Genomic DNA, 27972 nt, shown 5'->3' on the forward strand with positions numbered 1-27972 from the left:
CAGTATTTCAATTTTGTCTGATTCATTTAAACTAAACTGTATGTTGTTGGGTAGTTCAGAACAAATTACATAATATTTTTTAAGAGCTGTATGTCAAAATAAACAGATGACAGATAAATGTATGAGCAAAAATTGCAATACCTACAAAAAGTAGTTGAGTATAAGTACAAAGTAGGATAAAAATGAAATACTCAAAGTACAATTACACTTCAGTAGTTCATATTTTGTGCAGATAAACATCAATTTAATGTGATTATTATTTAAATTTAGAGTAACAGCACAGTGTGGTTAAAATCATTTGTGTAGCTTTTGAGTGACAGTAAATTGATGTGCTGAGTGTGCATATATATGCCTCTCTGTGTGTGTGTGTGTGTGTGTGTGTGTGTGTGTGTGTGTGTGTGTGTGTGTGTGAGAGAGAGACAGACAGACAGACAGACAGAGAGAGACAGGAGACTACCCTCCTGTATTACAGAATTCAATGTTGGCAGATGGGGAGGACAGACAGACAAATTATTCTGTCTGTCTCATTTTCTCGGACCACTACACAGATCAATTATTTATTTCACATGTGGTCCCCACTACATGAGGAACATTAATGCATCCCACATACTGTGATTCATTAAGACCACGGCACTGATGAAACATCCTCACTGACCGGTGTGCTTGCAACAACATAAAGTAGAAGAAGTGTCTACACCAGCACACAAACCGCTCTCCAAACCTCGGAAGCTGCAGTAATCTTTACACCATCTTGGCCCATATTGTTAGTATTGTTAATCCCCTGATGTGCTGTTAAAATCCCTCAAATTACAGGCCACACTTACACTTCTGTTGCCTGGGGCTAATCTCAGATTATGGTTATTATCACATGGAGACCAGTTACATGAGAAGTGAAAGGAGACTTCTTAGTGGATTATGTAATTTAATAAAACCTAATAAGAAAAATGTCACATTTAATCTATAAATAGATTTGATGTTAAATTGTGATAACTACAGATTTATTTACTAAATTATAGATTTAGTCACAAATTTGTTAAAAGTTCCAAACAAAATTTTATTTTAGAAGGAGAAAATATTGATTAAGAAATAAATAAACACTTTATTATATAATGAGGTAAAATACTGTATTTTTGCATATACAATCAAATTTGAAAAATACATTCTTAGACACAGAAGAGTGAATTTTAAATTATATCAAAATGACACCGGTGCTTTTTCTTTTTTTTTTTTGCCATTTAACAACTGATATTGAGATTGTTATGTATTCTGCTTAAACCTAATATTATGTATTTTACATTATTTGTCAATATTTCCTTTACTTTAAAGCTTAATTAAGAGTCCAAGCTTTAATTGGTTATTACAAGTTTTTTAGTGATTTTACATAATTGGTGGGAATGTAAGTTAAAGAAGGAAACATCCAGAGTCCTGGTCTTTTAAAAGTTTGTTTGCACCATCAGCTGTGGTGAGCTGAGCTACCAGATGGTAGACCTTTGGTGTTTGTGACACATGGCTCTGAGTGAAGCCACGGCCAGATAGCCCAGCCCAAGATAATTGGAATTTCATTAAGGTCTTGTTTGTGTGTGTGCTGAGTGTGCATATATATGCCTCTCTGTGTGTGTGTGTGTGTGTGTGTGTGTGTGTGTGTGTGTGTGTGTGTGTGTGTGTGTGTGGGTGTGGGTGTGGGTGTGGGTGTGGGTGTGGGTGTGGGTGTGGGTGTGTTGAGAGTGGGTGTGGGTGTATATGAGTCTGTATGGGTGAGTTTCTCTATGAGCAATATTGAGGATGGGGAGCAGGGGGGCAGGGACTCCACCTGCTGCCACCTGTTCATCTGCTCTGTCTTATAAAAGCTGCTCCTCACTGTCTCCAGGATCACAGACACCTTGGACTCTTCAGGCTGTCCACTATCTCGGGTTACACATATTTGACACTCAACACAAAGGACACACAGCGTGGACATCAGCCAGGCTGTGACGTAGAGGAGACCTCTGTGGAACCCTGAAACCAAAACTGGAAACTTCTCTGACCACCACTGACTCACAGCTGAGTCTTTCTGATCTGAGGACAATCACCAGTTTGATTCTTCAAACAAAAACCATGAAATCTCGTCGACCCAGCTGCACTGACTCTGGATCGGAGTCCTCAGAACCGGACTCCAAGAGCCCAGAGAAGTATGAGACGGCCACGAGGCGACGGATGGCGGCCAATGCCAGAGAAAGGAAGAGGATGCAGGGTTTGAACACAGCCTTTGATCGCTTACGTAAAGTGGTCCCGCAGTGGGGCCAGGACAAAAAACTGTCCAAGTACGAAACCCTGCAGATGGCCCTCAGCTACATTATGGCCCTCAACCGGATCCTGACCGACGCCAGGAGGCACAACGCTCCTCACAGGCAGTGGCTGGACCTGCAGTTTGACTGTGTGCAGCCTGAAAACTACTCCTGCCTCATGAGGTACGACTCCCCGACCGGACAGGAGTATATCCACTCGTCCTTCTCCTATGAGTTTGATGGACATCAGGTCCACGCATAAACTGCCGCCATTTGTTAATCAGTCATGTGGTTGGGTGTGAGTGACTGCGAATATTCTTCCTCCAATCTAGGAGACAGTAAATACATTTGTATTGCATTATTTTCCTTTTGTATTTATCTAGTATTGGTATGACAATCAAAAAAGCTTCTATTCAAGTTTGAAGTCTAATTTATTGTTTGCTAGGTAACCCAGCAATGTTGAGCATCTTTTTGTTCAAAGAATAGCAATGAAAGAAATGTAGTGTCATTATAATGACCATTAGATTGTACTGAAGATACAGGCAATGCTGTAAGTTTTATCAGTTATTTTGATATGGCCCTAAAATGTTGTGCAATGTTCAATGGATTCTGAGAAAATCATTGTGGTCTTAGTTAAAGTCAATATGTAACTATTCTGTCAAAGTGTACATGTTTGTAGAGTTGAAAAATATTATGTTATTTTTCACACGCAGACCTCTATTTTGTTGAGTTATAATTTTTGATCAAAAATAAAAACTATTTTATATGAAAAAAAGTTCTCTTGTTCTTTGTCGTCGTCTCTATTAATAAGTTAATATGGTAAATATGAGTTTCTTCTCATAGCACAACTTAATATTAATCTACTATATGTAATTGATACTTGCTTAGTATACTAGTTTTTATTATTTTTAACCATTCTTTATTAACATGATTTTCCCTTTTCAAATATGACATACAGCAGATTTAAATTTCTTAATCTTTTAGAGCATACCAGTGAAATTTATGGCGTATTTTCTCATTTCAAGAAAAACATCTAATTAGACGCCAATTAGCTTTAGCATTTAAGCCCTCACTTTTGTCTGGTATTAAAACAAGGGTTATCACAGAGAACAAGTAATTTACAGCACATTCTTTGTTTCTGTGTCAGGTTCTCAGTAGCAGTGATGGCAGGTCCTGTCCGCTGCACTGCCTCAATCTGCACTCAGGGGAATAAATCATCCTTTTGTCCAGAGCTCCTGTGCTTTGAGATAAGATACTGTTACGTCAGTGGGGTAACCAATGTTTAAATGTTGAAAATAGACTCCATTATAGGACAAAGTATTATCATTTAATTATTGTATTCTCAAATTTTCTCTGTAGAAATAACACCTCTTGGAGTCTGCTACAGGATAGTTCTGTGTAACCAGAGATAAACCAGGATGCTACATGATCCGCGGTCCGTCCATTGTTGGAGCCAACACAGCTACAGATTTAAATGGCAATCATCGGCCACTGAAAAGTGATTGTTACAGATTTGAAAAAGTTTGAATGGTGGCACAAGCCGCAGCAGATTAAGGAAGCCTGTGTACCAGATCCTGCCACGGCTTCAGCGGGGGAGCAGAAATTAAACTCTATTGTGTGGTAATGGCTGTGTGTAATCGCTCTGTTCAGAGCCGCTCAGGCATGAAGGCCCATAGCTGGACCCAAACTCTATCTGGATTAAGTAGAAGACATCTACAGCGGCGCATCAACTGTATTGTCCAAACTGCTAATACACTTCACACATCTTATTAGCATGCAGTTGATTTGGGTGGTAATATGTGGAAATATGTTTTTGGATCGAGCTCATGTTCCAGTCTGTTTGGTTTAAACTCCTGCACAAAATAAACAAACGCATGAAAAGCTACAAAGACAAATATGTAGAGGGATATCATATATCAAATCATAGAAAACAAAAATAAAATATAGCTGAAGTATTAATCAATTTATCTGCTAATCATTGAACACTTAAATACATGAGACGTGTTGCAGGGGGCTTGTTGGGTTGGCAGGCAAGGTCGACATTGGACGAGGTGCCAAACACTGATACAGATGGTCGTAATGAATCACACGCCACGTTGAGTGTTTGCATACCTAACAAAACGCTTTCTGACAGTTGGCATGCCAAAAATGAATAGATGGCAGAGTCAAAAGTGCTGAGCGGTAATGAGGCGGAGACCATCGGTGACACTGCAATTACGCTCTTCATTAATTCAGTCTCGAGTGGTGAACAATTGGTGACAGAAAATGTAATCGACGTGCAATTAATTGATTTCCTCAATAGGAGCGCGTCACCAGATGAGTTGTTAATCAATAGTGACAACAATGTGCTCAGCATGTATGTAACTGAGAGGGCAAAACAAATTAAAATGTCTTTTAACTGCTGAATTATTTAGCCTCCCATTCTCTTACAAGACATTTCCAGCAGTTTTATAGGTGGATATGTGGTAATGTAGAGATCTCTACTACAAAATGAAATTCCTTCAATTTGATGAGGTAGTAGCTGTCATTTCAGCTTCTCTCTGCCAGTTTGAAAGAGGGTTGATAGTGAGAGGGAGGACAGTGATGATTTATTTTATTGTTTGAAACAGCTAAGGACTAGATATGAGCTCTTATTGATTACCAGATTGCACCCCTCATGAAAATAAGATTAAACTTCTTGTATTTGGGTAAACCCTGTCAAACTATGTCAATGTTGTGTTAGTACAAGACCAATTATACCATCACCTTAATGTGTTTTAGCTGGGTGTCAATCTCAAGACTACAAAAGCTCCAGCAGAGGACCAGCGGCTCCTCCCTCGACAAAGCTTATGTCATCAACTCTTTATAATCATCCCTCCAGCAGGTGTTCAGAAGCTGCCTGCGCTGCCCTGCTTCACTTTCTCTCCCGATCCAAACCACAGCAGTTCATAAGCAGACACACAGCATGAAGTGCCTGAACAACCGGGCTGAAAGCCACCTGAGCGGACAGGTGGAGTGCGAGTTGGACACCGTGGGCAACGGGGCCTGGGTGAACCAGGGCTACTGTGGCTCTCCTCCGCCCCTTGCCCGAGCTGTCAGCACCATCTACAACCCTCAGCCTCTCTTCCAGGGCTCCATGGACAGCATTTACAAACTGGACACCCCAGGGCCGTTCCACCATCCACCAGAGGAGCCACCATCTACTGAGCAAAGCCTGGTGAAGAAAAGAGGCTGCTGCTCTGTTATCAAAGGTAGGAGTTCATCACTGTATTTCTGCTTTGAATATCAATTATACTTCTCAGCAAAAATTGATCTCACTGGAGACTTTTCTTGGTACAGTTCTGCAAAATCAACTGATATGTCTCAATATTGTTTTTTAACTTAAAATGTCTGAACTATCTTGTTGCCTAAACAATTTTAGTCTTCCTTGAAGCATCTTCTTTCCTTTAATTCAACTTAAACTCTAAACTTTTGGTAATGTTTTTTACAATTCCTGCAAAAATACATTTGCGTCATAATTATATGACTGATGACTTTCATTTATATTTTTTTGTGTAGGTTTGTGGGGAACAACATTGACCGAAAACACCTCTAACAATAGGGAACTGTTTGTCCGAACCACGCTACGAGAGTTAATGGTCTATCTGGTGTTCCTGGTAGACATATGCCTCTGTAAGTGTTCTAACCAAAACGTCTGACTCGCACTTATTTTAACAGTCTGGATCAATCCCGACCCAAAACTATGTTCAGTTCAGCGGTAAAACATTTATTTCTTCCAACGTTTGACATGGGAAAGTGTTTTTCTGCATCAATTGTTATTTTAAGGTAAATTGTGGTTTAGGTTTACACTTAAATACTTCAATACTTTCTTGGATTTAAGTTACATCATACAACCTGTTAAAGTACTTCTAGATACTCATATCCCAAATGTATGCGACACATTCATGATCCATAAAGATATTTCAAATGTGTCTCTGGGTCTGACAAACATCTAATGTATAACAGTGTATTTTCAAATAGGTGAATTACATGTTTTCTTTCCCGTACTCATGTACCTTGTTCCTACTTCAGTATATTTCAATCAACTAATTGTTTTTAGCAGCGCTGATCGCTGCCCACCATTTAGCAGAATGTTACTGTATAGGGCACTTGGACTGTTGATTTACCCTGCTTTAATGCCTACCACAAATGCCCTTCCCATCCATCTGCCTGAAAGCCATTGTCCGGCTGAGCTTTAGGAGTGAAAGGGACATGGGCACTGCTCTCTTGCCTTTTAGTGATAAGAGCATTAGGCCTCGTCCATTGTTGCTTTGTCTGAGTTAGATTTACATTGTTTGATGAGGCTATTTGTGTCAGGCCAGCGTGCTCTCTCTTCAAACAAATTACAGCTTCTAATCTGAATCGATTTGATGGCGGTGACATAAACACAGCCAAACAGCAAGTCTTGAATGAGGCTTTGCATGTCTGCCTCTGAGCTGTCTTATCTTGGACTGCTGAATGGAGCAATGTTTAGAGCTGAGCCTGAGCAAAGCCAGATAGGGATCAATTATTGGGTGTCAACAGTGTGATTACGTTGTCTTTCAGTGACATACGGTATGACCAGTTCAAGCACCTACTATTACACCAAAGCCATGACAGACCTGTTTGTGAATACAGCCGGTGAAAGTGGGGTTAAGTTTCAGTCCATTGGAACCATGGCCGACTTCTGGACTGTGAGTTTCCCGCCATATTAATTTCCTCCATCGTCAACGTAGTAAAAAATAAGAGTATGAAATTTCAATCTGCGTTCATCCACCGTCTTTTTATATAAACAGTACGCCCAGGGACCATTTCTGGACGGCCTCTACTGGACTAAATGGTACAATAACCAGTCCCTCGACAGCGGGGACCAGTCCTTCATCTACTATGAGAACATGCTGCTGGGAGTCCCCAGGATGAGGCAGATCAAGATCAAGAACAACTCCTGCAAGGTCCACGACGACTTCCAAGACGAGATCACGGGATGTTTCGATGTCTACAATGAGAAGAAGGAGGAAGACTTCAGCTTTGGTCTCATTAATGGCACTGCGTAAGCCACTCTGTGCTGTTATAGACAAGAACTGCACCAAAGTTTAGGGCTTTCCTTAGCTATTTTTGTGCTTTTTTTGTGCATCTGCAGCTGGAGTTACCACACAGAGAAAGAGATGAAGGGTTCCTCTCACTGGGGGTTGCTGACCACCTACAGTGGAGCGGGATACTATCAAGACCTAAGTCGCACCAAAGAGGAGAGCGTCGTCATACTGAGGGAACTGGTGGACAACCTTTGGCTGGACCGAGGAACCAGAGCTGCCTTCATCGACTTCTCCACTTACAATGCAAACATCAACATGTTCTGCGTCATCAGGTAAGGAGCACCATTAACAGAAGCAACTTTATCCATTAGTTGGTTGGTACCCATTCATTGGTTTACCAACATTTTATGTACTTCTTTCAGGTTGGTGGTTGAATTCCCAGCAACCGGTGGAGCGATCCCTTCCTATCAGATCAGAACGGTCAAATTGATCCGCTACATCACCTACTGGGATTACTTCATCCTCGGCTGTGAGATAGTCTTCTGTTTATTCATCCTCTACTATGTTGTGGAGGAGATTCTTGAAGTGCGAATACACAAGTTGTCCTACTTCAAATGCATCTGGAACATACTGGACGTTGTTGTCATAATGGTAAGAATATATAATTCTCATTTGATTCAAACGTGATCTTTTCTCTGATTTAGCTTTGACTCAAAATTTTAATTATTCTCCCTCCCAGCTCGCCATCGTTGCCATCATTTTCAATGTTTTCCGAACTGTCAAAGTGGACAAGTTGCTTGGCAAACTGCTGGAACACCCTGATATCTATGCTGATTTTGAATTTCTGGCGTTCTGGCAAACACAGTACAACAACATGAACGCTGTGAACTTGTTCTTCGCGTGGATCAAGGTAAAGCACCAACATCCTTCACTTCAACTCATTACTTAGAAAAATGATCTGGCTCTGGCATCGTACCAAAGAATGAGTGTTCTCCTCTTGTCCTCGTAGGTTTTCAAGTACATCAGTTTTAATAAGACCATGACTCAGCTGTCCTCCACACTGGGTCGATGTGCTAAAGATATCTTGGGATTTGCCATCATGTTCTTCATTGTCTTCTTCGCTTATGCTCAGCTCGGATATTTGCTGTTTGGGACAGAAGTTGAATCCTTCAGCACCTTCGTAAAGTGCATGTAAGAGGTGTCAATCACAGCAGCTCGGCAGGACACATTTAAATAAGACGATTGAGCATCAACTATTTAATTCCTCTCCCTTTTTCCTTCCTGCAGCTTCACACAGTTCAGGATTATTCTTGGAGACTTTGATTATGACGCCATCGACCGAGCTAACAGAGTTCTCGGGCCAATCTACTTTGTCACCTACGTGTTCTTTGTTTTCTTTGTTTTGCTGGTAAGTCATTGTGCGACGCAAGTTGTTTGATTTAAAAATTATAAAAATGAGAAGTCTCTTTATCTCTTCACGCGTTTGTTCCTCAGAACATGTTTCTGGCCATCATTAATGACACATATTCTGAGGTTAAGGAGGAGCTCTCATCCCAAAAAGATGAGCTGCAGATTACAGACATCATCAAACAGGTAAAGGCAATGAAATTAATCTAGAAATAGATAAATCAATGAATAAATAAATAAATTGATGTCTCCTTGTAATTCAGAGCTATATGAAGACATTTATGAAGCTGAAACTCAAAAAGGAGAAAATATCAGATGTTCAGAAGGCGCTACGGTCTGGTTCTGGAGAAATCGAATTCAAGGACTTCAGAGAAACTCTGAAAGAGTAAGTGACAATATATTTGAAGGGGAGCACATGCTGAATTTAGTGTTAAATGTAACCCTCACCACTCTGATAATCTTGTAGGATGGGACATGCTGATCACGAAATTTCTGCAGCCTTCTCACGGTTTGACAATGACGGGAACCAAATTCTAGACGAGGACGAACAAGAGAGGATGAAAATCGAGCTGGAGGAAAAGAGGGTTTGTGCAACAGTCTTCATTGTATGACCTGATTTACAGGATAAATGTGGTTCAAGCTGTTTTTTGACTAATTTCTTCTCTAGCTAGACAGACATTAAAGTAAATGTAAGAATGAATGCAGTGAAAGCTGTTTTCATGATGGTGTTTCTGTATTTCATCAGGATGCTCTTAGTGCTGAACTCAATAATCTTGGAATTAATTATGGGACAGAATTACTGGAGAAGCCTCCTGTAACCTCCAATGAGCAGAAGAACCACTCCAGTCAAACCTCGGTGGATCGGGAACAGTTTCTAAAGTAGGAAAGGTTTTTATATTTAACCTATGATATGCCTAAGAGAATTTAATTTCATAACAACGAACATTAACCAAAATCTGAATTACCTTTCTCTCCCCGTGAAAGACTGGCCAGACAGGTTCTCCACCTTGAGAGCTCTGTAGCAGGCATCACAACCAGGATTGAGTTGATTATGGAGAAACTGGGATTACAAGAGAAAGCCAAAGGGAACGAAACAGCAGGGAAACTGTCCATGACCAGTAATGATGTGAGTAGGGTAGTAATTATAGAAATTCTTAAACCTTATTGTATCAAATGCTTTCCTTTTTCAATGGAAGATTGAATAGCTAGGAGGCTTCACCTTACAAATATTACAGATTTTACAGATTGTAAAATGTCTTATATTTAAGCATTCCAGCAAATTAGACTTTCTTAGTTTTCTTATGATAATTACAAAATATTTCATTTTCATTTACCCCTATCCAGAGTGACGAAACTGCCTCAGATGGCAGCGTCCTGGTTTGTGTGGACAGGGGCATGAAGGCCGAGCTGTCGTCCAGGAGAGCAGCAGGTCACACCAACTCCAGTTTTGACTGTCACATGTGATTAACCTCTGGGGAACAGAATCACGGGTTATCTGGAAGTCAGCTGACACATGAGGATGTACGGGTCAACCCACCAACAAAAGTTCAAACCAATAACAATTAGGTGCTCAGATCATCAATAAATTGACAGTATGACTTACGCACTTAGCCAGTCATCTCATGAGAATATGTAAATACTATGTAAATACTTTTTTGAATTTCTTTGCTTACTAGGCAGCTTCACTAGGGCCAATATAATAAACTGGTTTAAAATCAGATTTGTAGGATACTACAAAGTTGTAGATGAGACCTGAATGTAAATCTGTATATTGCTAGTGTTGTGTAATATACATTTATTTCAACAGTAGGTTAGAATAAAGACAGTTGTGCAATATAATCCAATATTAGGCAGTGCAACGTGCCACTCATCTGACTAACTGAATGTTTGCTTTTCTTCAGTCATTTAATGTTTATGCAGTTCCTCAGCAGCTCTCACCCCCTTGCAGTTTAGTGGGTCTTCAAAATAATACCCATATATATATATATATATATATATATATATATATATATTATGTCTATATGTAACACATCATTCGGTATTTATTCATCAACTTTGTCCACCTCAAGTTGTAACAGCAAATTTGATGGATGACAGTGTCTGTGGCTCTTCAGTAAAATCATATTTAGGTTAAATACTAAATACTTGGATCTGGGACATTTTATCCCAGTGGACGCGGTGTTGTTATAAAATCTTTCAGGTTTCATACTTTCCAATGTTGCCGCAGAACAAAAAGGGTAGAAGGATTATGAAGCCAAATGTATGAAAACAGATGCGGTCTAGTGAATTTGTCATTCAGATGGTAAAAATCTCTGACCCTCAGTTTAGTAATTGTAATTGTAAATTCCTGTGTCTGGTAGAGTTTCTGTAAGGACATAACTTTGCAGTGTATTTATGTGTTGCTGTCTGATGTCTGTGTAAAAGCACATTTTATTAGTGTCTAATAAATGTACCAAATGAGCAGGTTCAAATGTTTCTTTATTTGAAGTGACTTCTTGAGGTTTTCCGTTAAATGGAAAAAAAAGAAAAAAAAAAGATTTCATCCTTTATTATTAAACATCACTTCTGTTGTTCAACTTACATGAATTATTGTCTTAAAAGCAAATTGCAATTACATTCATTATTTTAAGCAAGAAATATATTACATGTCATAAGCGTGCAGTTCAAGCTGAAACTTCACCCGCCTGCTGCTACGACCTCAAAATGGCACACAAACTTAAAAATGGGAAAATCCACAGTGGAAAAGAATTTAGTAATAGAGCCTCTGGAAATAACAAAGTTTGAATTTACCAACACATCAATTAAGGCTTATGCATAAATTATATTGCTGAAATTTAACGATGGCATTTTTTTCATAACATTCTACCTACAGTATGTACATTATTTCTTAAGTTTTATGAAGGTTTGTGATCGAGGTTTGTATTTACACTCTAAGCCAACATGACCCTGTTTTGTTAAGTGAACACCCCCCAGCTCTAATAAACAAACAGAAACATTATGATGTATGTTGGCTAATACAACAGGAAAGGGAGAGTGAGCTTAGGAGGAGTGTACTACAATGTACAAAATGGCACATATGCAAATAAAATCCAAATGGCAGGACGTCTTTGAGAAATCCTCTTGTCACAATTTGTCAGTGATTTTTAAATAGTTTATTTCGGATATATAGAAGTATTCTATAATTGCACTGAGGGAAGCAGAAGTTCCTGCTGCCCTGATGAAACAATGAAATATTGCAGAAACCTTCCACTTTCAGTGGAATTAACATAAAATAAAAGAATCCCAATTCATCATAAGCCTAAAACATTTGTCTTGACACAGGTCGGTGATGACTAAAAAAAGAAAAACAACATTTTGAATGATATAAAACATGATGCAATGTAGTTAGGGGCTGGTTTTGTTGCTAAATTAAATCTAAAGTTCTTCGCAAACTCTCACAGCCATTAGAAAGAGATAACTATCAATTAACTGAGGTTAACAAGAGGAAGGAAGGAGGAAGAAAATATTTAAGATTCAATATTCCTCTAGGAAACCAGCCCCAGAATCAGCACACAGCGTCAGTTACCTTTACAAAGTTTGGGGGTTTACGCTGTTTTTACAATATTTTCTTTACACAGAAAGCATGTGCTCTAGCCTTTCCCTTGAGACACAGGATTATAAATTAGTCCAATCTAGGCTACCATAAGGTGTAAACTAAAATCCATCAAAAGTCTGCAAAGAACATGCTGATCACTCTGATACAAAACATGAAAAACATATTTCTTTTTTGCTTTGAGAGCTGTGTAGGTGAAATTTTTCTTTGTACACAAAATTTACCCAAGAGATACCACCTCCCAATAAAGTATCCTTTAAAGCCACAGTTGTTTGTACAAATACTCTCTTCACATGTACTGGAAAGATTAACTACCGTCCCTGGGCCTCTATTCACAAAGCATTTTTCATTAATATATGAAAATAGGACGAAATGTCTACACACTGCATGAGCTGAAGCGAAGCCCAGACCAACATTTCGTAGGTCGGTTCATTCTTGTGGCTCATTGCAGTTTGCCACACAAATTCATGATGACTGATCATACCTGCTTGACCTGTACAACACTGTGATCACTGCGTGCTGTTTTAAAAACTGACATATCTTACAAAAACTAACTCATCAATGCATGAAGACTTGGTTTGATTTTTGTCCTCTGTTGTATAAAATGACAGAAAAATGCCCCTAGTATGACAAGTAAATAAACATTTTGACGAGGCTGTAACAAACAAAGAGTTCTCACTTAAATATTAAAATATTACAACACCATGATGGCAAACTGAGAGCAGATATTGCTATAGTTGAATAATTCAATATTAATGTCATAAAGTTTGAGGTTTTGGGGGATTTTAATCTGTCATATTCCAGTGAGCTGTTGGAGTAACATGATGGCTTGTAGTGAGCGTGCTTTTAGCTCCACAAAATAGTTTGTTCGTATTTTTAATCTGAGAGGGGAACAATTAGTTTTCAAGTACTACACTGACTTTTTGATGGTTGTCTTTGATGTGTGATGAGAGGAAGGGCATCTGTGTCTGTTAGATACCTGACCAGTTAGCATGCTAATGCTGCAAATCCTCTTGTCACATACTAGGTATGATTCTCATTGGGCAAAACATTCAAAAGATTGGTATGTCCTTTAACATCTACTGGACAGACAAAGATGGCTGGTTTGGCTTTACTTCAGAAGCCCAAGAGCACTTTTCCATAACAGAACTATAAATTATCATCAAATAAACTTTTTAAAAGTTCTAAGTGAAATGAACAAAGTCATTTAAAACATAATTGTTAAACGGGCTTAGGAGCAACTATTAGCTACAAAGGCTTTGTGAATATGGCCCCGCCCTTCTTTTACCAGAGCAGCTGTCCAGATGAAAGAGTGCTATGTGGTCTAAAGGGTTGACAAAATCCCCTTGGTATTACACTTAGTTCAGGGCCAGCTCACTGCGTTTGGTAGCCAGCCATGCTGAAGTTGGCCAGGTTGGACATGACTGGACCAGGTGGGGCTGCAGCCTGGGCTGATGGAGATCCAAAGCTTCCCATCCAGGCCGGTGACTGGGACTGCCTGCGGAGATCCCACAAATACCTGATTAGTATGACTAACCGCGTTTCCACAGCAGGAACCTTCCCCAGGAACCAGGAACCTTTAGAGGAACTATGCGGGTTTCCTCCGCAGGAACCAGGGTCTAAATTTAGTTCCGGGGTAATTGATCGACCCCCAAAAAGGTACCTGGTCGGGGGTAGTACTTTCCAATGGTGCAGGCACTTTGGGGGGGTGTAGTCTGCAGTGCTGAACATATTCTGACTGGTCGAGTACTCGCTGCATTTTATTTCACTCGCAAAGTTTAAATGTCCACAGTGAGCGAGCAAACACACATTTTCATTCATGTTATGTCCTCAAAATGCTGTGAATAATGTAATTAATAATAATTTTGCATAATCTTCCCGGGACTTTAGGCCGCAGTGGAAACGCAGACAACAATGGGCCACAGGAACCTTTTAGTTAGTACCTGGAGTACCTGCAACTTTAAGTTCCAGGTACTTTTTGGTTGAAACGCGGCTACTGTGGTCACTGTGTACAGATCAGCTGTGTGCTGTGTCCATCATAGAGACAAGTTAACATCCATCAGGATTCAGAGTCATTAATGACAGGTGTCAAGAGGTTTATTATGTATTAATTGAATATATACTACAGAGTAAAACTTACTCTACTCCAAATCCTTGCTGGTTCCACGTCTGGCCGTACATGCTGTAGGAGGGAACTTGCCACCCGTTGGCCACATACTGCCCATACTGCTGCTGTGGACTTCCATAGACCTGGTTCCACTGCCCCCACTGACTGTACTCAACCTGAGTGAACCCAACACAGGAAAGTGAACACATATCTTAGCTGCCCCATTAGGTATGATTTCTATGTTCAATCAGGAGCAGATACTACAAGTACTGCAAGAAAAGGGTCATATTAATGAAAGAAATGGAAAGTGCCCTTGTCATTTTTTCAGTCTGACAACATATATTGGAATTTGTAATAAAGTTTCTATTTCCGTTTCATAGTTTGGGCTAAAAAGCAGGATTCCTTTAACTGCATTAATTCAAGATCTGAATCACCTTCATAGACTTATCGCTTTCAGAGGGGCATTGTTAAGACACATACTGCAATTTCCCTGGTTCTAGTCTGACCAGAGATCTTTGTAGAATTTTGTTTTTCCCATATCTTCCCTCATTTCCTGTCATCTACCTATTGTCAGAAAAAAATAAATACCTGCTGTGGATTTTTTGCCATGTCGGGAGATTCTTTGCCCCAGAAGCACTTCACAATATGCCCTTCGATGGCTGTGCCATTTACTGAAACAATGGCATGGGCAGCACTGTCATGGGAGGAAAACCTTAAAAGGAAAACAGCAGCTTAGCAGGAAGATTTATCTCATAGGACTTATATCAGGCAATTCAGAAAATACACAGCATTAAAAACTTTGTGCTACCTGATCCCTCATTAAAGCGGTGAAGAGAAGTCTAACAGAAAAGGTCACTGATACTGAGTGTGGAATTAACTGGCCTGTCATTAAGTCATGCAAAATGTTTGTGTTGACATCTAGAGGCCAAATGCTGCAATGGACAGAGACGCTACCTGATGAAAGAGTATCCTTTCTCTGGGAAAACTCTTATTTCCATTATTTGACCAAAAGGTGAGAAGGTCTGTCGCATGAGGTGTTCTGAAAAAAACAAAACAGAAATGGGTTCATGTGGTTAGTTCTCAGGCTATTTGAGGGAAGTGTACGGGAAATAATAAGACTACTATTGCAGTATGACTAAGGGCCCTAACAATGGCATCTTTAGAGAACATGACACTTGCCTGATAATCCTGACTGGATCCCTCCACAGTACACGGTACAGTTCTGTGGACTGGACTGAGTCACTACATCGTCAAACCTCAGCTGCTTCGAGCCGTCTGAAATTAAAACAAACAACGTTTGGAAAATTGAAAAATAAAATATAAATGTACCTAAATACTCAAAAGCCATGAACCTTAAGGTGAATTTTATCAACTTATTCATCCTAGCTGAGAAAAATGAACTGTGAATGTTTCTGCCTCTGTTCATCACATCCATATAAGTGACGATCTCTCAAAACGCTGGTGTGTATCTTATAAAAGAACTGCCGAAATATTGTCACATTAATAATATTTAGGTACTGGGAATCTAATTTTGTCCCCCCATCCACCTGCTGCAGGTCGAGGATTTCATTTTCCCTTTATGGTCCTGCACACTCAGAGGTGTTTTCTCTTATTGTGGCTGATTGGACCTGTGCTCTGGGCACAACTATGCAGGGTGTTAACATGAGTTCACTGGACTCCATGTACAAATAACGATAAAGGTGTAATTTGTAGCAGGTGCAACAACGCTAAGGGGAGAGTGAGGAAGAGATCGGTCAAACACAGTGTGCAAACTCCAATATTGTTGTGAGAAGAGCTCTAATCATCCAAATTAAGTGAGACCCCCTGTGTGGCTGTAGAGCTGAAGTAGCCTTTAACTTACTGTCCTGGGAACTCTTTGGAGCTGGTGGTTTACGCGTTGCCCAGTTGGTCCTGATTTGGCGTCCTCCAAGCCATTGTCCACCCATGTTAATAATGGCATTCTCTGCATCCTATAAATCCAAATCAAACACAGTCAAGCTTCTGGATTTGATTAATCTGTAAAGTTTATTAGTGACCATAGTCAGTTCTGAGAATGTATATACTGTTTTTAATCTAAGTATCATTCAAAGTGGTGATGGTAAACAAGAAACTGTAATGTTAGACGACTTAAGTTGTTGTGACTAGGGTTATGATCAATTCTATTTTAATTACTGTAAATGCATTTAAGTAAGATAATAAACAGAAAATAGAAATAACCTTCAGTCTGTGTTCTTGCACTGGAGCCTTACCAGTTTGTTGTAGAAGGACACAAATCCATACCCCTTTGATTTGCCTGTCGCCATGTCCTTCACAACACGGGCATCCCTGGAAGGAGACGTTAAAACAGCTTCAGTGCACTTTTCACTTTAAAGGCTTCAAACTAAAAAAGGAACCACGCAAAACACACTGAACTGTGAATCCTCTACTCTGTCCTACATTAAGGTATGTTAGCTATCATGGCCTTGTACTGAGCACTGACTCATAATGTAACTTCAAAGCAAGACTTGAAAAACAAAAACAAAAAAAAAAACAAATAGTACAAATACATGCAGCCTACAGTATTGTTTTTAAATAAATTCAGATGTATTAATGGATCCTTGCCTCTAGAGCACCACTTTTTGTTCACTCCTCTCAACAGTAGGCTACTGATTTAAATTCACAAAGGAACAGATTATATGGATTACCATGCATTCTTAAAATCTGCTGTTGGTGCTCTTCCTACAAATAGAAATATATAGAAAATATCAAAAGAGAAAAAAGGAATTAAACGGCATACATGGCCTGTTAACAGATTTCTTTATTTTTCCTGGTCAATTCTTTACCACCAATATGGAGTATGGAGTTTGGGGAGCTGCAAATTTTGAGAAATTGACATTTTCAGTAATTTTGGAAGAGGATCATTACACTACAAACAACACTATGAAAATCAAATGAGACAATTTAAACATAGATTTAGAGGAATACATTGAGTATTGGAATTTGTTAATCTAAGCTAGGTCATGTTAATACATAGCATCTACAAATAAAGACATATGGAAAAAATGGAATAAATAGAGAAAAAAACTACATCTGTGTCTCCAGAGTGCACAGTTCCTTGCTGTTAGCCTTCAAGCTCCTGTCCAATCCTATGAGCATTTCTGTAAAATAACCAAAGTGCTATTACTTCACTGAGACCCACAACTAAAAGCTGTTCACGTTCATACACACAGCTAACATTTTGCTGACATACTGTACAGTTTACTTACCACACCCTAAATATGCAAGGAAAATCAAGAATAGGCTAAAAGCTCACACTTCAGTCATAAAAACAGAGAGACACAATACACAGACCACAAGTAAATATCTGTAATACAGTACTTGATAACCTACAGGACTTGTGTTGTAATTAATAACTTAAATGAATATGTTCCAATCTGTCAAGAATGTTTTTTCAAAACAAAGCAATACATCTGAAAAGAGGTTAAGTCCATTCTGATATCTACTTTGAAATGATGCTTATGGTTATCTTGGTCCATCATTAACTATGTTTACATGCAAGCATGTGGTGTCTTTTGCACATAATACAAATGTAACAAAGAATACATCAAGATGAAATAGATATGAAGCTGTTTTCCTGAACACTAACCATCTCTGTTGTCCTCTGAACACCTGCTCATATATCAGTCTACCTAATAATTTATTCTCACAAGAAGGTGTACATATAATACTGATTATCAGTGATCAACAATCAAAACTATAAATTGCATCCATCTGTACAGATGCTCTATCAGTAGTTTAAGCCTCCTTGTGTAATGCAAGCTTTTGTTTCCCCCTTACAGTTTATGAGTCATTCATTCTTGTGTGCTCTTCGCTAAGTGTTACTTGAATTTGTTTATTTATTTTGGGTGGGGGGGGGGTTGGGGTATTTTATGCCTTTTTTGTATAGCCATGAGAGCCAGCAGAGATGAGAGGGAAAGAGGAGAGAGAGAACGGGAGTGACATGCCAGTAAGGCCACTGGCAAGAGTCAAACTGGAGACACTGCAGTTCAGTGTCAGCCCCTTGACACCTAGGACACGAGGATGTCCCAGTGTTTTCTATTATATCAAGCCCTTGTTTTTATCCCAAAATAAAATAATTCATCTGAGGTTAGACAGTATCTTGAGAACTGTCCAGGAGAAACAAAAACCTTCAGGATGTCCTTTCAAAACAATCTTTCTTATAATATGTGATATTTATAAATATCTTTATCTTTACAGTTAAGTCAATACCCATGCCATATGCATGTAAACATGGTCACAGATGGTTCTTCCACTCAGCATAAAATTACAGAAGATTATTTTGAAGTACCTTAATAGTGCCCAACTTTAGAGAAATCAATATGCTTACATTGTAGCAATTAAATTATTTCACTGCACATAAAAAGAAATATCCTTTCAAAGTGAAAACTTACGAGATTTTCCCAAAAGGTGCGAATGCAGCCTTGACATCCTCAGTGGTAATCTCAGGGCTCAAATCACCCACAAAAACATGGAAGTGATCTAGAACAAAACAAATGACAAACAAACAAAGGAAAGAAACCATTTACTATTCTCTGGTGAACGTTGATTTCAACAGAGCAGAAAGTCAATAGGTGAACACTTACTGGATGTGTCTTTCTTCTGGCTACTTGGAGTGGTGGCCCAATTTACTTTGACCTCCTGAAAGCAGAGAGTTCACAGAGAGGATTTAAAGTTATAATAGAAAGCCAGGAAAAAAGACATTTTCTACACGAAGAACAAAGATCACAGGGGAATTCTGACAACAGATGAACTGCCTAATCTCACTTTTAATTTTAGATCACACAGGTTGGCCTACCTTTCCTAATATCTTCCTCCCATTCATGGCTGCAAGGGCTGCAGCAGCATCTCTGTGTTCAAAAAACTCCACAAAGCAATAGGGGTCATTGCTTGTATGCTGCAAGGGAAAAAGTCAAACACAGTGGTTCAAAAGGTTGGTTCTACTATTTTGTACACAACTGTGATGTACCTGTGATTTACAACAACTGTCCATTTTCATTGCATCCACATTTCTCAACACTAGATGCAATTTAACAGAACTGCTTTAGTTAAAGATACATTTCTTTGTAACTTTTAGGAGAAAAGTGATACATAGTCACCGTTTTAATGTAAATTACTGGGCTTGGAGCATAGAAGGAAAACGAAACGGCCCACAAGAGGATATAACCCGAAAATCGTGGCTGCTTACCTCTGTGATCATTTTACAGCTTTTGCAAGGCCCTATCTGGGTGAAGAGCTGCAGAATCAAAATTTCTGTTACATCCCTGGAGAGGTTTCCCACATACCTGAAGGAGAAAACAAGAGGTTCTTTATGCGCAATCTGTTACAGTTTTTTACTAGTTAGCGATGGGCTCTTACAGATAATGACACTTAAACTGAAAAACTGACAGCTTACTTCGACTGATACCTTGTGGTCACTGATGGTGAGTTATTAATGTGACGAAATTTACATTTGTTTAACTGACTTATAAACCGGCCCAACGTAACGACTATCGTTAGACAGCTGTCGCTGTTGACACTTACAGATTACATACACACACATTAAATTAGAGTGTTGTTTTTCTAATTTAACCTTATATTAACCACCTTGGCCTAAGTGGAACATTACATTTTTATGCTGTCTAACAGTATTCAGCAGGTTTGTGAAGACAGCGGGTAGCTAAATTAGCCGCCGGTTCCCTGCGCTAGCGAAGCTAACGATACCTAACGATACCAATAAGACACCTAAAATTACTTACAGGGTTTTGGGGTGGCTTTCGTCGTCCATGACCGATGTCGACAGTCAGCAGGGCAGAAAACGTTAGTTAGAAGCTAGTTAGCTAACGTTAACCGACTCCCGTGTGCGCTGTCAACTACAACAACTAGCTAACTAGCTTAGAAGCTAGCTAACCGGGCGCTAGGGCATACGTCACGCTGGAAGTCCAGAGAACATGCGTGATGACAAGCCCCGGCGAGGTCAGGGCGAGATAACAAAAACCCAACATTTTTACAATTTCATCAGTGGAAATGATACATTTATTCAAGATAGTTGTGTTTATCGGGGGTGATTGGTTAATTAATAACTACAAAAGCCCAAACAGCGAACACATTCAATATTTATTTTGTCAGATTTGGTACTGTCGGGAAGTACTTTGCAAGAGAGACTTTTATTTTGAAGTGGAACGCAAGGGTAGGCTTGTTTTAATTACCGGTGTTCGACGGTTCCCAATGGCTCGAACCTCGGGGACCTTTCTAGATTTTGACTCAGGTGTCAGTTTGAAGGCTACAGTGTGAGAACGTGTTGAATAACACATTCATGATTTGACTAACAAATTCTGGCTTAAAGCAGTGTTATTCTAACTGTGCAAACAGTGTATTTAAGTATTTTAAGTGTTGACTGATGTATCAAAAGGGCAATAAATTAAATTGAAAACATATCTGTATTTTAATTTTTTTTATCAGTCTATTCTACATAAATTAACAGACTGTCTATTTACACAAAAAAACAAACAAACAAATAATTGATTGAATAAAAACATGTTATTTATTTAATTAATTAATTAATTATATGTCATAAAATAGATAAAATAAAAACTAAATGGATGAATGTTATTTATTTGAAATATGGTAAGAATAGGCCTAAACCTTAAGAACTATCAAAAGAACAGGGGCATCTATCAGCTACAGATGAACATACAGCAATTATGATCATCAATAAATAAAAAGAATAAAAGTGGGAGACATGTATTGCTGTCTGCCACACAGTATGTTTTAAAAATAGCAATAGGGGGCGACAAAGATAGGAATAAAATATTTTTTTTCCACAGTGGTTTTAACAAGCGTCTGGCAAGTGCTTTTATTTTGAAATCATTTAATTAAAGGGCTAATATGTATGAGTTATCCCGTGTAATTATTAAATTGAAATTGAAAATTTACATAGAAATAGCAACGGTTTCTCTTCAATGACTTTTTGCATTAAGGATTGGATTAGGATCCACAAATTGGATTAGTGGTTCCAATTTGTACTGAGTAACACTGAGGTCTTTACTCTGTTAGAAGTCACCTCAGAGAGGAATCAAGGCAGGATGATTGGCTACCAGATTCATATCTTATCAGTGTTGGCCGCTAGGCTTCCAAAAGCCAGAGATGCATGTGAATATTCTGGAAATATTGTGGAAACATCAACGTCAGCATTGAATGAAGAATCTAATAATCATTTGTCAATGATATTTATCACTGTATAAATCATTCCACTGACTAAAGGCATCAGTTGTTGTTGCACATAAAACTGAATAATGTATGACTGACTGGAACATTTTCCTTTAGCAAAAAGAAAATCACAATAAGAAGTGTTTGTGTCACTAGTGCACAAACACAGGGATTCAAGAGAGGGTCAGACTGATTTGATCTGGTTACTGGTTATGATTCATTATCTCGTATATTGTGTGGCTAATAACCTATAAAAAATCCTTACAGGAATTTACTCTACGGGCTATTTTTGTAATTATCAATTGTCTCACCATTTCCAGGTGTCCAAAAATACAAAAATCAATTGTCTTCAATTGACTATTGAGCATCTCTAAAAATACCTGTATTGGTTTCGGGCCAAGGGAGGATGCCTCTGATTTACTAGCATTTCCCTTATGGTATGAGGCTGAATTGGAGTAGTCCTGTAATTAAGGAAGATCTGTCATTAGAGTTGTCACTGTGCCCACACTGTATCACAGCACCACAGTTATGTAATTGTGTACCAAATCATAGCAAACCCAGACTGAGTTCCCTTGGAGGAGATTCATCATGTGGGAGTCTGAGTAGATCTATTTGGGAAATCTTTTATTGTGAAAAGGCTTGGGATTCCCTTGTGTAATGCGCAGAAAATGGTTCTCAAACTGGGGTCCAAGGCACAGGGGTCACTGGGGTCCAGGGAGTCCCAGCAAAATTAGGGTGAAGATTTCCCAGTCAGCAGGTGGGTATACGACTGTTACTTCCTCCACAGCTGCAGCAAAAATCCTCCTAGGTCGGGCTCCCCGAGGAAGGAAAATATGCAGAGCAGAGGTTTAGCTTGTGTCTATGTTGGGGGGTCTGCGACATAACAAGTTTCAGAGCCCATGCCACCGTACCAGCGCTGTCCGCCCCCGACATTAACCCTGCTATTTCGAGAAACTTCCAGCCCACTTTTCCACGTCACTTGAAGGAATCTTTAAAGCGTCCGTCGCCTGTATAAAATGTCTCAGTACTCGACAGCCTGCAACATGAACGGCATGAAGACACAGTCACCGATACTGACAATGGCAAATAATGACAACGACCCTCTCCCCCTCGGCTGGGAAGTGAAAATTGACCCTCAGACGGGATGGCCCTTTTTTGTGGATCACAACAACCGCACGACAACCTGGAATGACCCGAGACACGACACGAAAAAGGTAAAAGAGCGGCGGGATAAAGTTGGTTTGTCAACGTTAACAGCTGACGGTCGTTCAACTCTTTAACGGCTATTTTTGTATCTTGCTACGTGTGTTGCTGAGCGTGTTTTGGTTTGATACGCTGTTAAAGCAGCAAAAGCGTTGAGCTACATCACTGTTATATATTAATCATGTTGACTATAGGCCTTGTTTGGCACCGTCACCTCCCCCTCACAGACAGCTCATAAGCCTATTATAAAGGGTGATCAACCCCGTTATGTTCCCGTGTCATGATCTAATACTATTATTACTCGATGACTCACTCTGCAGTATGTAAAGGCTACCCATGATGAGCTTCCAGTATTTTAATAACGTGTCTTTCGTGGTGGAAAACACTGCGACGTCCAGCTCATATTAAACTTTTTCCCTTACATGGATTGAGGCTGGTCCCGCTCACATTGGCCTGTGGAGTATACTGCATGACAGAGGCTGCTGGCTGCCCTGCCTATCATATTCAGCTCTATTTAATACACGTTGTGAAAACAGGAAAGGTCTGCAGAGAAAACTCGTGGGCTAAGAGTGAGCTTCACAGGCTGCCAGTTGGTAATCTTTAGTCTGGGAGAGAGACACTGTTGTCCAAAGTTAGGGTCCCAACGAAACTGCTAGAAAGACACAGCTGTCAGGGGATAAAATTGGTGCAATGGTGCTGGCAGTGTGCGGTGTCCCATACTGAAATGGCAGAGGGCAAAAGGTCGTTCACAGCTATTTCATAAGTTTTGTGCCACTGGCTTACATGTAAATGCAGTTTCTGTTCTGTAAGCTCCTGTATTTGTTTTTAATGGTTAGAAACAAACTTTGATCACTTTTCAGATATATCATTGGCAGAGTGCTGAACTATCAATTGACCTGTTGCTTGTACCTCTCTGTAGCTGTCAGTGACAGGTGTCTGGTCACTTAGTACACTATGAGAATAATAATGAAAAACTCCTACTCTGGTGAATGGAAATTTACAACACTCTTCCAGATGTGTTTGACATCCAGGAATGTGTTGACAGTGCCAATGTTATACTTCATGATTTATTGCACAATTTTTATTCCCTATGATATGTATGATATGTATTTATTTCCCTGCAATAGTAAGTTCCCAATTGGGACTTAGTTTACTTTGACTCTTAGTATTGTATGTATACAAATGTATTCCAGGATTAATTATGCTCTTTAAGACTAGGTGTGGTCAAAGAAGACCGACACAGGGAAGAAATTCAGTTATCCGCTGTACTTCATGAAAAGTTAATTCAGAAATAATTCAAAAATAATATTGACTCTTCCTTATGAAATTTATCAAAGGGCAGAGCAAAAAGAGCCCATGTCTCTCTCTGTCTCTCTCTCTCTCTCTGCATGACATAATGATTAGCTAATATCATGTTATTTTAAGAGGGTGTGCCAAACTATTGTGTGTGGGATATGTTAGGGAATTTAAACAGGTGACTGATGTCACTCTGACTGTGGAGCAAAATATCAAACTGAAACACAGCAGTTGTCTGACTGGAAATTGGCTGGAGTCTCTGTTAATCACAAGTTATTTTCATTTATCAAATACTCAAAGAGGTGATACTTTTGGCGTCCCTCTGTGGAAATGTTAGATTTTAACCTATAACCTTCGCATGTCTGAGAACACTTTACTATTAAAAAATACCTCCAGGTTTTGAAAACCATTTGGTTGTACACTATGTATTAATATGTTTGTAATAAGTTTTTGTTGGTAACATGTTTTAAACAGAGTTTTGCCTGAACTTCATTTAAATGTATCTCCTAGTGGAGGAAGCAGTACCTAAATAAAGATAATTTAAATCTTTTACACAACTATAAGCAAGAATGGCTTGGATAAAAATAATAAAAAGAATTGCTCAAGCCAATCATGTGGTAAAAATATTTAACATAATACTTAATAATTGAGAAAAGATTCTTAATACTCATTGGTTAACATTTTTAAATTATATCAATATACTACTGGCTATGTTTCAGGTCAGAGAAGTTTCAGCAAATGGACCCAACATACCACCAGAACCAAGCCCCCAGGAGACACAGAAGACCTTCGTGAGGGAGATGAAGCACCCTATTCTTCGCCCAGGTTATGTTCCCATCCCAGTCTTCCATGAGGGCGCAGAACTGAGGCAGCAACAGCATCCATGTTATTCCTACATCCAGCCATCCACTGCACAGACTATCCGGACAGACGGGCGAACGCCTTCTCCGACACCAGCGCTCCACTGCAGGCCTAGATCACCCTTACATGGACCTTCAGAGAGCTGCTCCACTGATCCCGGAAAGGTCGGCTCACCTGTTTCACAAACAGCGGAGGTAGGACTTGGCTTGTTTTAAAAAGGAAATGGAAAAATGTATACAGAAATGTATGTTGTATACAGAAATTTCTGAATTGGAATTTTAATTTGATCTTTTATTTTTAAGGTTTACACTGTCCCGCATCACCAACCCCCACGGCCCAGCAGCACTAGTCTTCAAGCAGGTTACATCCCTATCCCGGTGATCCATGAGGGTGGAGGAGGCCAAACACAAACACAGGCTCAGTTAAATCCCTCCGTATATTCTCAGCGCGTCCCCTACTCAGAGCACCAGCAGCCCTTCCATCGCATTCAGACAGACGAATGGCCTGGCTACTCTGCAGCGATGCAGCCGCCCAGGGAAAGGGCTTCTCCGATACTGATTACCCAGCATCGCGATCCTGCTACTATTCACCTCCCACCTCATATTAGAAGCCAGTCACCTATTATAACACAGGTGCTTGGAGAGAGACCACAGGTGGTTTAACTTTTATGTGTTTTCACTTGTATTTTTCTTCATGTTCAGTATGTGTTGATCTAGATTGTGACACTTCCTAATGACTTCTTTGTAATTCCTAAGGCTCAGCAGCATGTCATCACAAGAGACCCACCCCAGAAAATGGAGCAGGAACAACAAAGCACGCAGCAGAAACCCGAGAACACGCAGCTCCCCCAGCCATTGCACACTGAAGCTGACATCCAAAAGCCTCAACAACCTCAACACTTCCAACAGCCTCCTCCTCAGCAACCTCAGCAGTTCCAGCAGCCACAGCAGTTCCAGCAGCCACAACACTTCCAGCAGCCGCTGCACTTCCACCAGGCACCACCTCAGATGTCTCCACAGCCTCAGCAGCCTGAACAGTTAATGCAGTCGCCGCAGCAGTTCCAGCCACCCCAGAAACCAGAACAACCACAACAACATACTGCAGATATCACAGTTCAAATACCTCCAAAACCAGAAGCCCAGGACGTGACAGCTGTTCCCCCAGAAGTCCCATCTGTAAAGGTAGAGGCTGAACAGGCTGCTCAGTGCCCAGTCCACCCAGGCTTGGCTAAGGTACAGAAGATAGTTGAACGGGTTTCTAAACTGGAGCAGGAGGTGAAATGTTTTGATGGAAAGAAGAATGATAAGAAGTACTTGTTACTGGAGGAATTGCTGACCAAAGAGCTCTTAGCACTGGACTCGGTTGACCCAGAGGGTCGTGTAGATGTACGGCAGGCGAGGCGGGACGGAGTCCGTCGTGTTCAGACCATACTGGAAGAACTGGAGCAACTGGAGGAGCAGCCAGCCAAGCTTGCTGGTGACACAGCAATGGAGGGAGACAACCTGACACAGAAAGGAGAGCCCAGCATGATCACCAAGGAGAATGTTGAGATGGCAAAGGAGATATCATAATGACTGCACACTTCATAATCAAGAGGAGAGAATGATAAACCTGCTGAATATTTGATGGTTAACAAGTCTGCTCCAGCTAACTCTCCTCTTCCTCTGTCTACAGCATTTGTGGAAGTTGCATGCATTGATTAACAGTGTTGGTATTTCCTGCCATTCAGCATATAATTGGTAACTCAGTGCAATCGTGTTTTTCAAGCCAATGTTGTTGCCTTCTATGTTGTGCCAGCTGTCACGATCAAGGTGTTGACAACAATTTATAGTCAAATTAAAGTTTGAATAAGAGGCCTTTATCAATAAATGGAAGAAAACTAGAAGTATTTTCTTAAGAAATGTTACGTGTAGTTGCCTTTTGTCTTGATCAAATATTGTATGGAGCTTTTCTTAATCCAGTCAGCTCTTCAGTTAGTACACGAGTGCAAACATTGGGGACTTCAAAGCAGAACTCACTGCAAAACTCAGTCAACAGAAAAGCATTTTCCCCTTTATGACCACATGGCCATGTTGGAGCGGCTTTGTCACACAACACAGTGAATATGTTTTATTAGATGCTGCTTTTTGGTGCATTACTGATTTTGCCATCTTTGCACTTTGCCATCATTGAAATGTATCATGCTGAAAGTTCAGCAGCACTAGATTTAAAATATATCAGTTACACAGGTTTTGATTGATGTGCTTGAGTGTTTGTATGTGCATTGGTTTACTTGTAATTTCAAATCATTATATCAGTATTTATATCATAATATAGTATTTTGGTACATTAATGAATGTGTAATGACAATTGGAGGTGAGATGGTGTATCTTACTTGAGATGTGAGACAATCAGCACCTAGTGCTCATTAGGAATCACAGTTCATGATTGTCAGAATGTCCTTGTGTAACTACCAAAGCCACAATCTGTAATAACACTAACACATATATGGCCTGAAAGCCTTAAAAATACCAACAGTGAGAAAATGCCCAATTCATAAACAAGTGAAGAAAACGTCAATCTGTGATTTTATTTTTTTCAAAGGTACTTTTCTGATTACCCTAATTGTTTGTGTAGTAATTTATCACTGTAGTACAACCATAAGCCATCTGTAAAGTAGGCTCAGTGCCTAACACACCTTTACAAATTATGGATTGTGGCTTAGTCTTGATCACGGTTTATGAGTAGCAGGCTGATGTATTGAAAGCAATCAATCTTGTTGGTATGGTTGAAAATAAAATGTATTTGACATGGATTTTGCCTAATATTTGGGTTCCCATGAATTCTGCAAAGTCTGAGACTGAGACTTATTTATTTTTTTTAATTATTTTTAGGAGCCTGGTAGTAGTATTGCATTGTCTGCCTATTCTGGAAGAATCTTAGTTACTATTATACATATATTATTTTTAGGGCTGTGACTAACAATTATTTTCATTATTTATTAATCAA

General features: G+C 39.6%; 4 protein-coding genes across 4 annotated transcripts; 3 read left to right on the top strand and 1 right to left on the bottom strand.

Moving 5' to 3' along the window:
- Positions 1–1819: 1819 nt before the first annotated feature.
- atoh7 (atonal bHLH transcription factor 7) lies at positions 1820–3007 on the top strand. Its single transcript, XM_023425710.2, has one exon. The coding sequence runs from the start codon at positions 2095–2097 to the stop codon at positions 2524–2526; it is 432 nt and encodes a 143-aa protein (XP_023281478.1). The 5' UTR covers positions 1820–2094; the 3' UTR covers positions 2527–3007.
- A 2160-nt stretch (positions 3008–5167) lies between these two features.
- pkd2l1 (polycystic kidney disease 2-like 1) lies at positions 5168–11161 on the top strand. Its single transcript, XM_023425709.2, has 15 exons — positions 5168–5494; positions 5802–5915; positions 6828–6955; positions 7058–7311; positions 7402–7626; positions 7717–7945; positions 8034–8204; positions 8304–8485; positions 8582–8702; positions 8789–8887; positions 8965–9086; positions 9168–9285; positions 9447–9580; positions 9686–9827; positions 10046–11161. The coding sequence occupies exons 1-15, from the start codon at positions 5209–5211 to the stop codon at positions 10163–10165; spliced, it is 2445 nt and encodes an 814-aa protein (XP_023281477.1). The 5' UTR covers positions 5168–5208; the 3' UTR covers positions 10166–11161.
- A 1-nt stretch (position 11162) lies between these two features.
- tial1 (TIA1 cytotoxic granule-associated RNA binding protein-like 1) lies at positions 11163–20331 on the bottom strand. The gene is made up of 12 exons (XM_023425812.2): positions 20175–20331; positions 19625–19721; positions 19235–19333; positions 19023–19077; positions 18831–18918; positions 16650–16725; positions 16262–16370; positions 15580–15675; positions 15355–15439; positions 14989–15112; positions 14434–14576; positions 11163–13791 (listed from the first exon to the last, which is right to left on the bottom strand). Exons 1-12 carry the CDS (start codon positions 20201–20203, stop codon positions 13668–13670), a joined length of 1125 nt encoding a protein of 374 aa, XP_023281580.1. The 5' UTR covers positions 20204–20331; the 3' UTR covers positions 11163–13667.
- Positions 20332–22311: 1980 nt separating this feature from the next.
- bag3 (BCL2 associated athanogene 3) lies at positions 22312–27778 on the top strand. Its single transcript, XM_023425826.2, has 4 exons — positions 22312–22838; positions 24843–25178; positions 25287–25637; positions 25740–27778. The coding sequence occupies exons 1-4, from the start codon at positions 22641–22643 to the stop codon at positions 26553–26555; spliced, it is 1701 nt and encodes a 566-aa protein (XP_023281594.1). The 5' UTR covers positions 22312–22640; the 3' UTR covers positions 26556–27778.
- The last annotated feature ends 194 nt before the right edge of the window (positions 27779–27972 follow it).

The sequence above is a fragment of the Seriola lalandi genome, unplaced genomic scaffold, assembly GCF_002814215.2.
Source record: "Seriola lalandi dorsalis isolate HSWRI2012SDOR001 ecotype SW California unplaced genomic scaffold, Sedor1 jcf7180002054795, whole genome shotgun sequence".
NCBI classification, from domain to species: domain Eukaryota; kingdom Metazoa; phylum Chordata; class Actinopteri; order Carangiformes; family Carangidae; genus Seriola; species Seriola lalandi.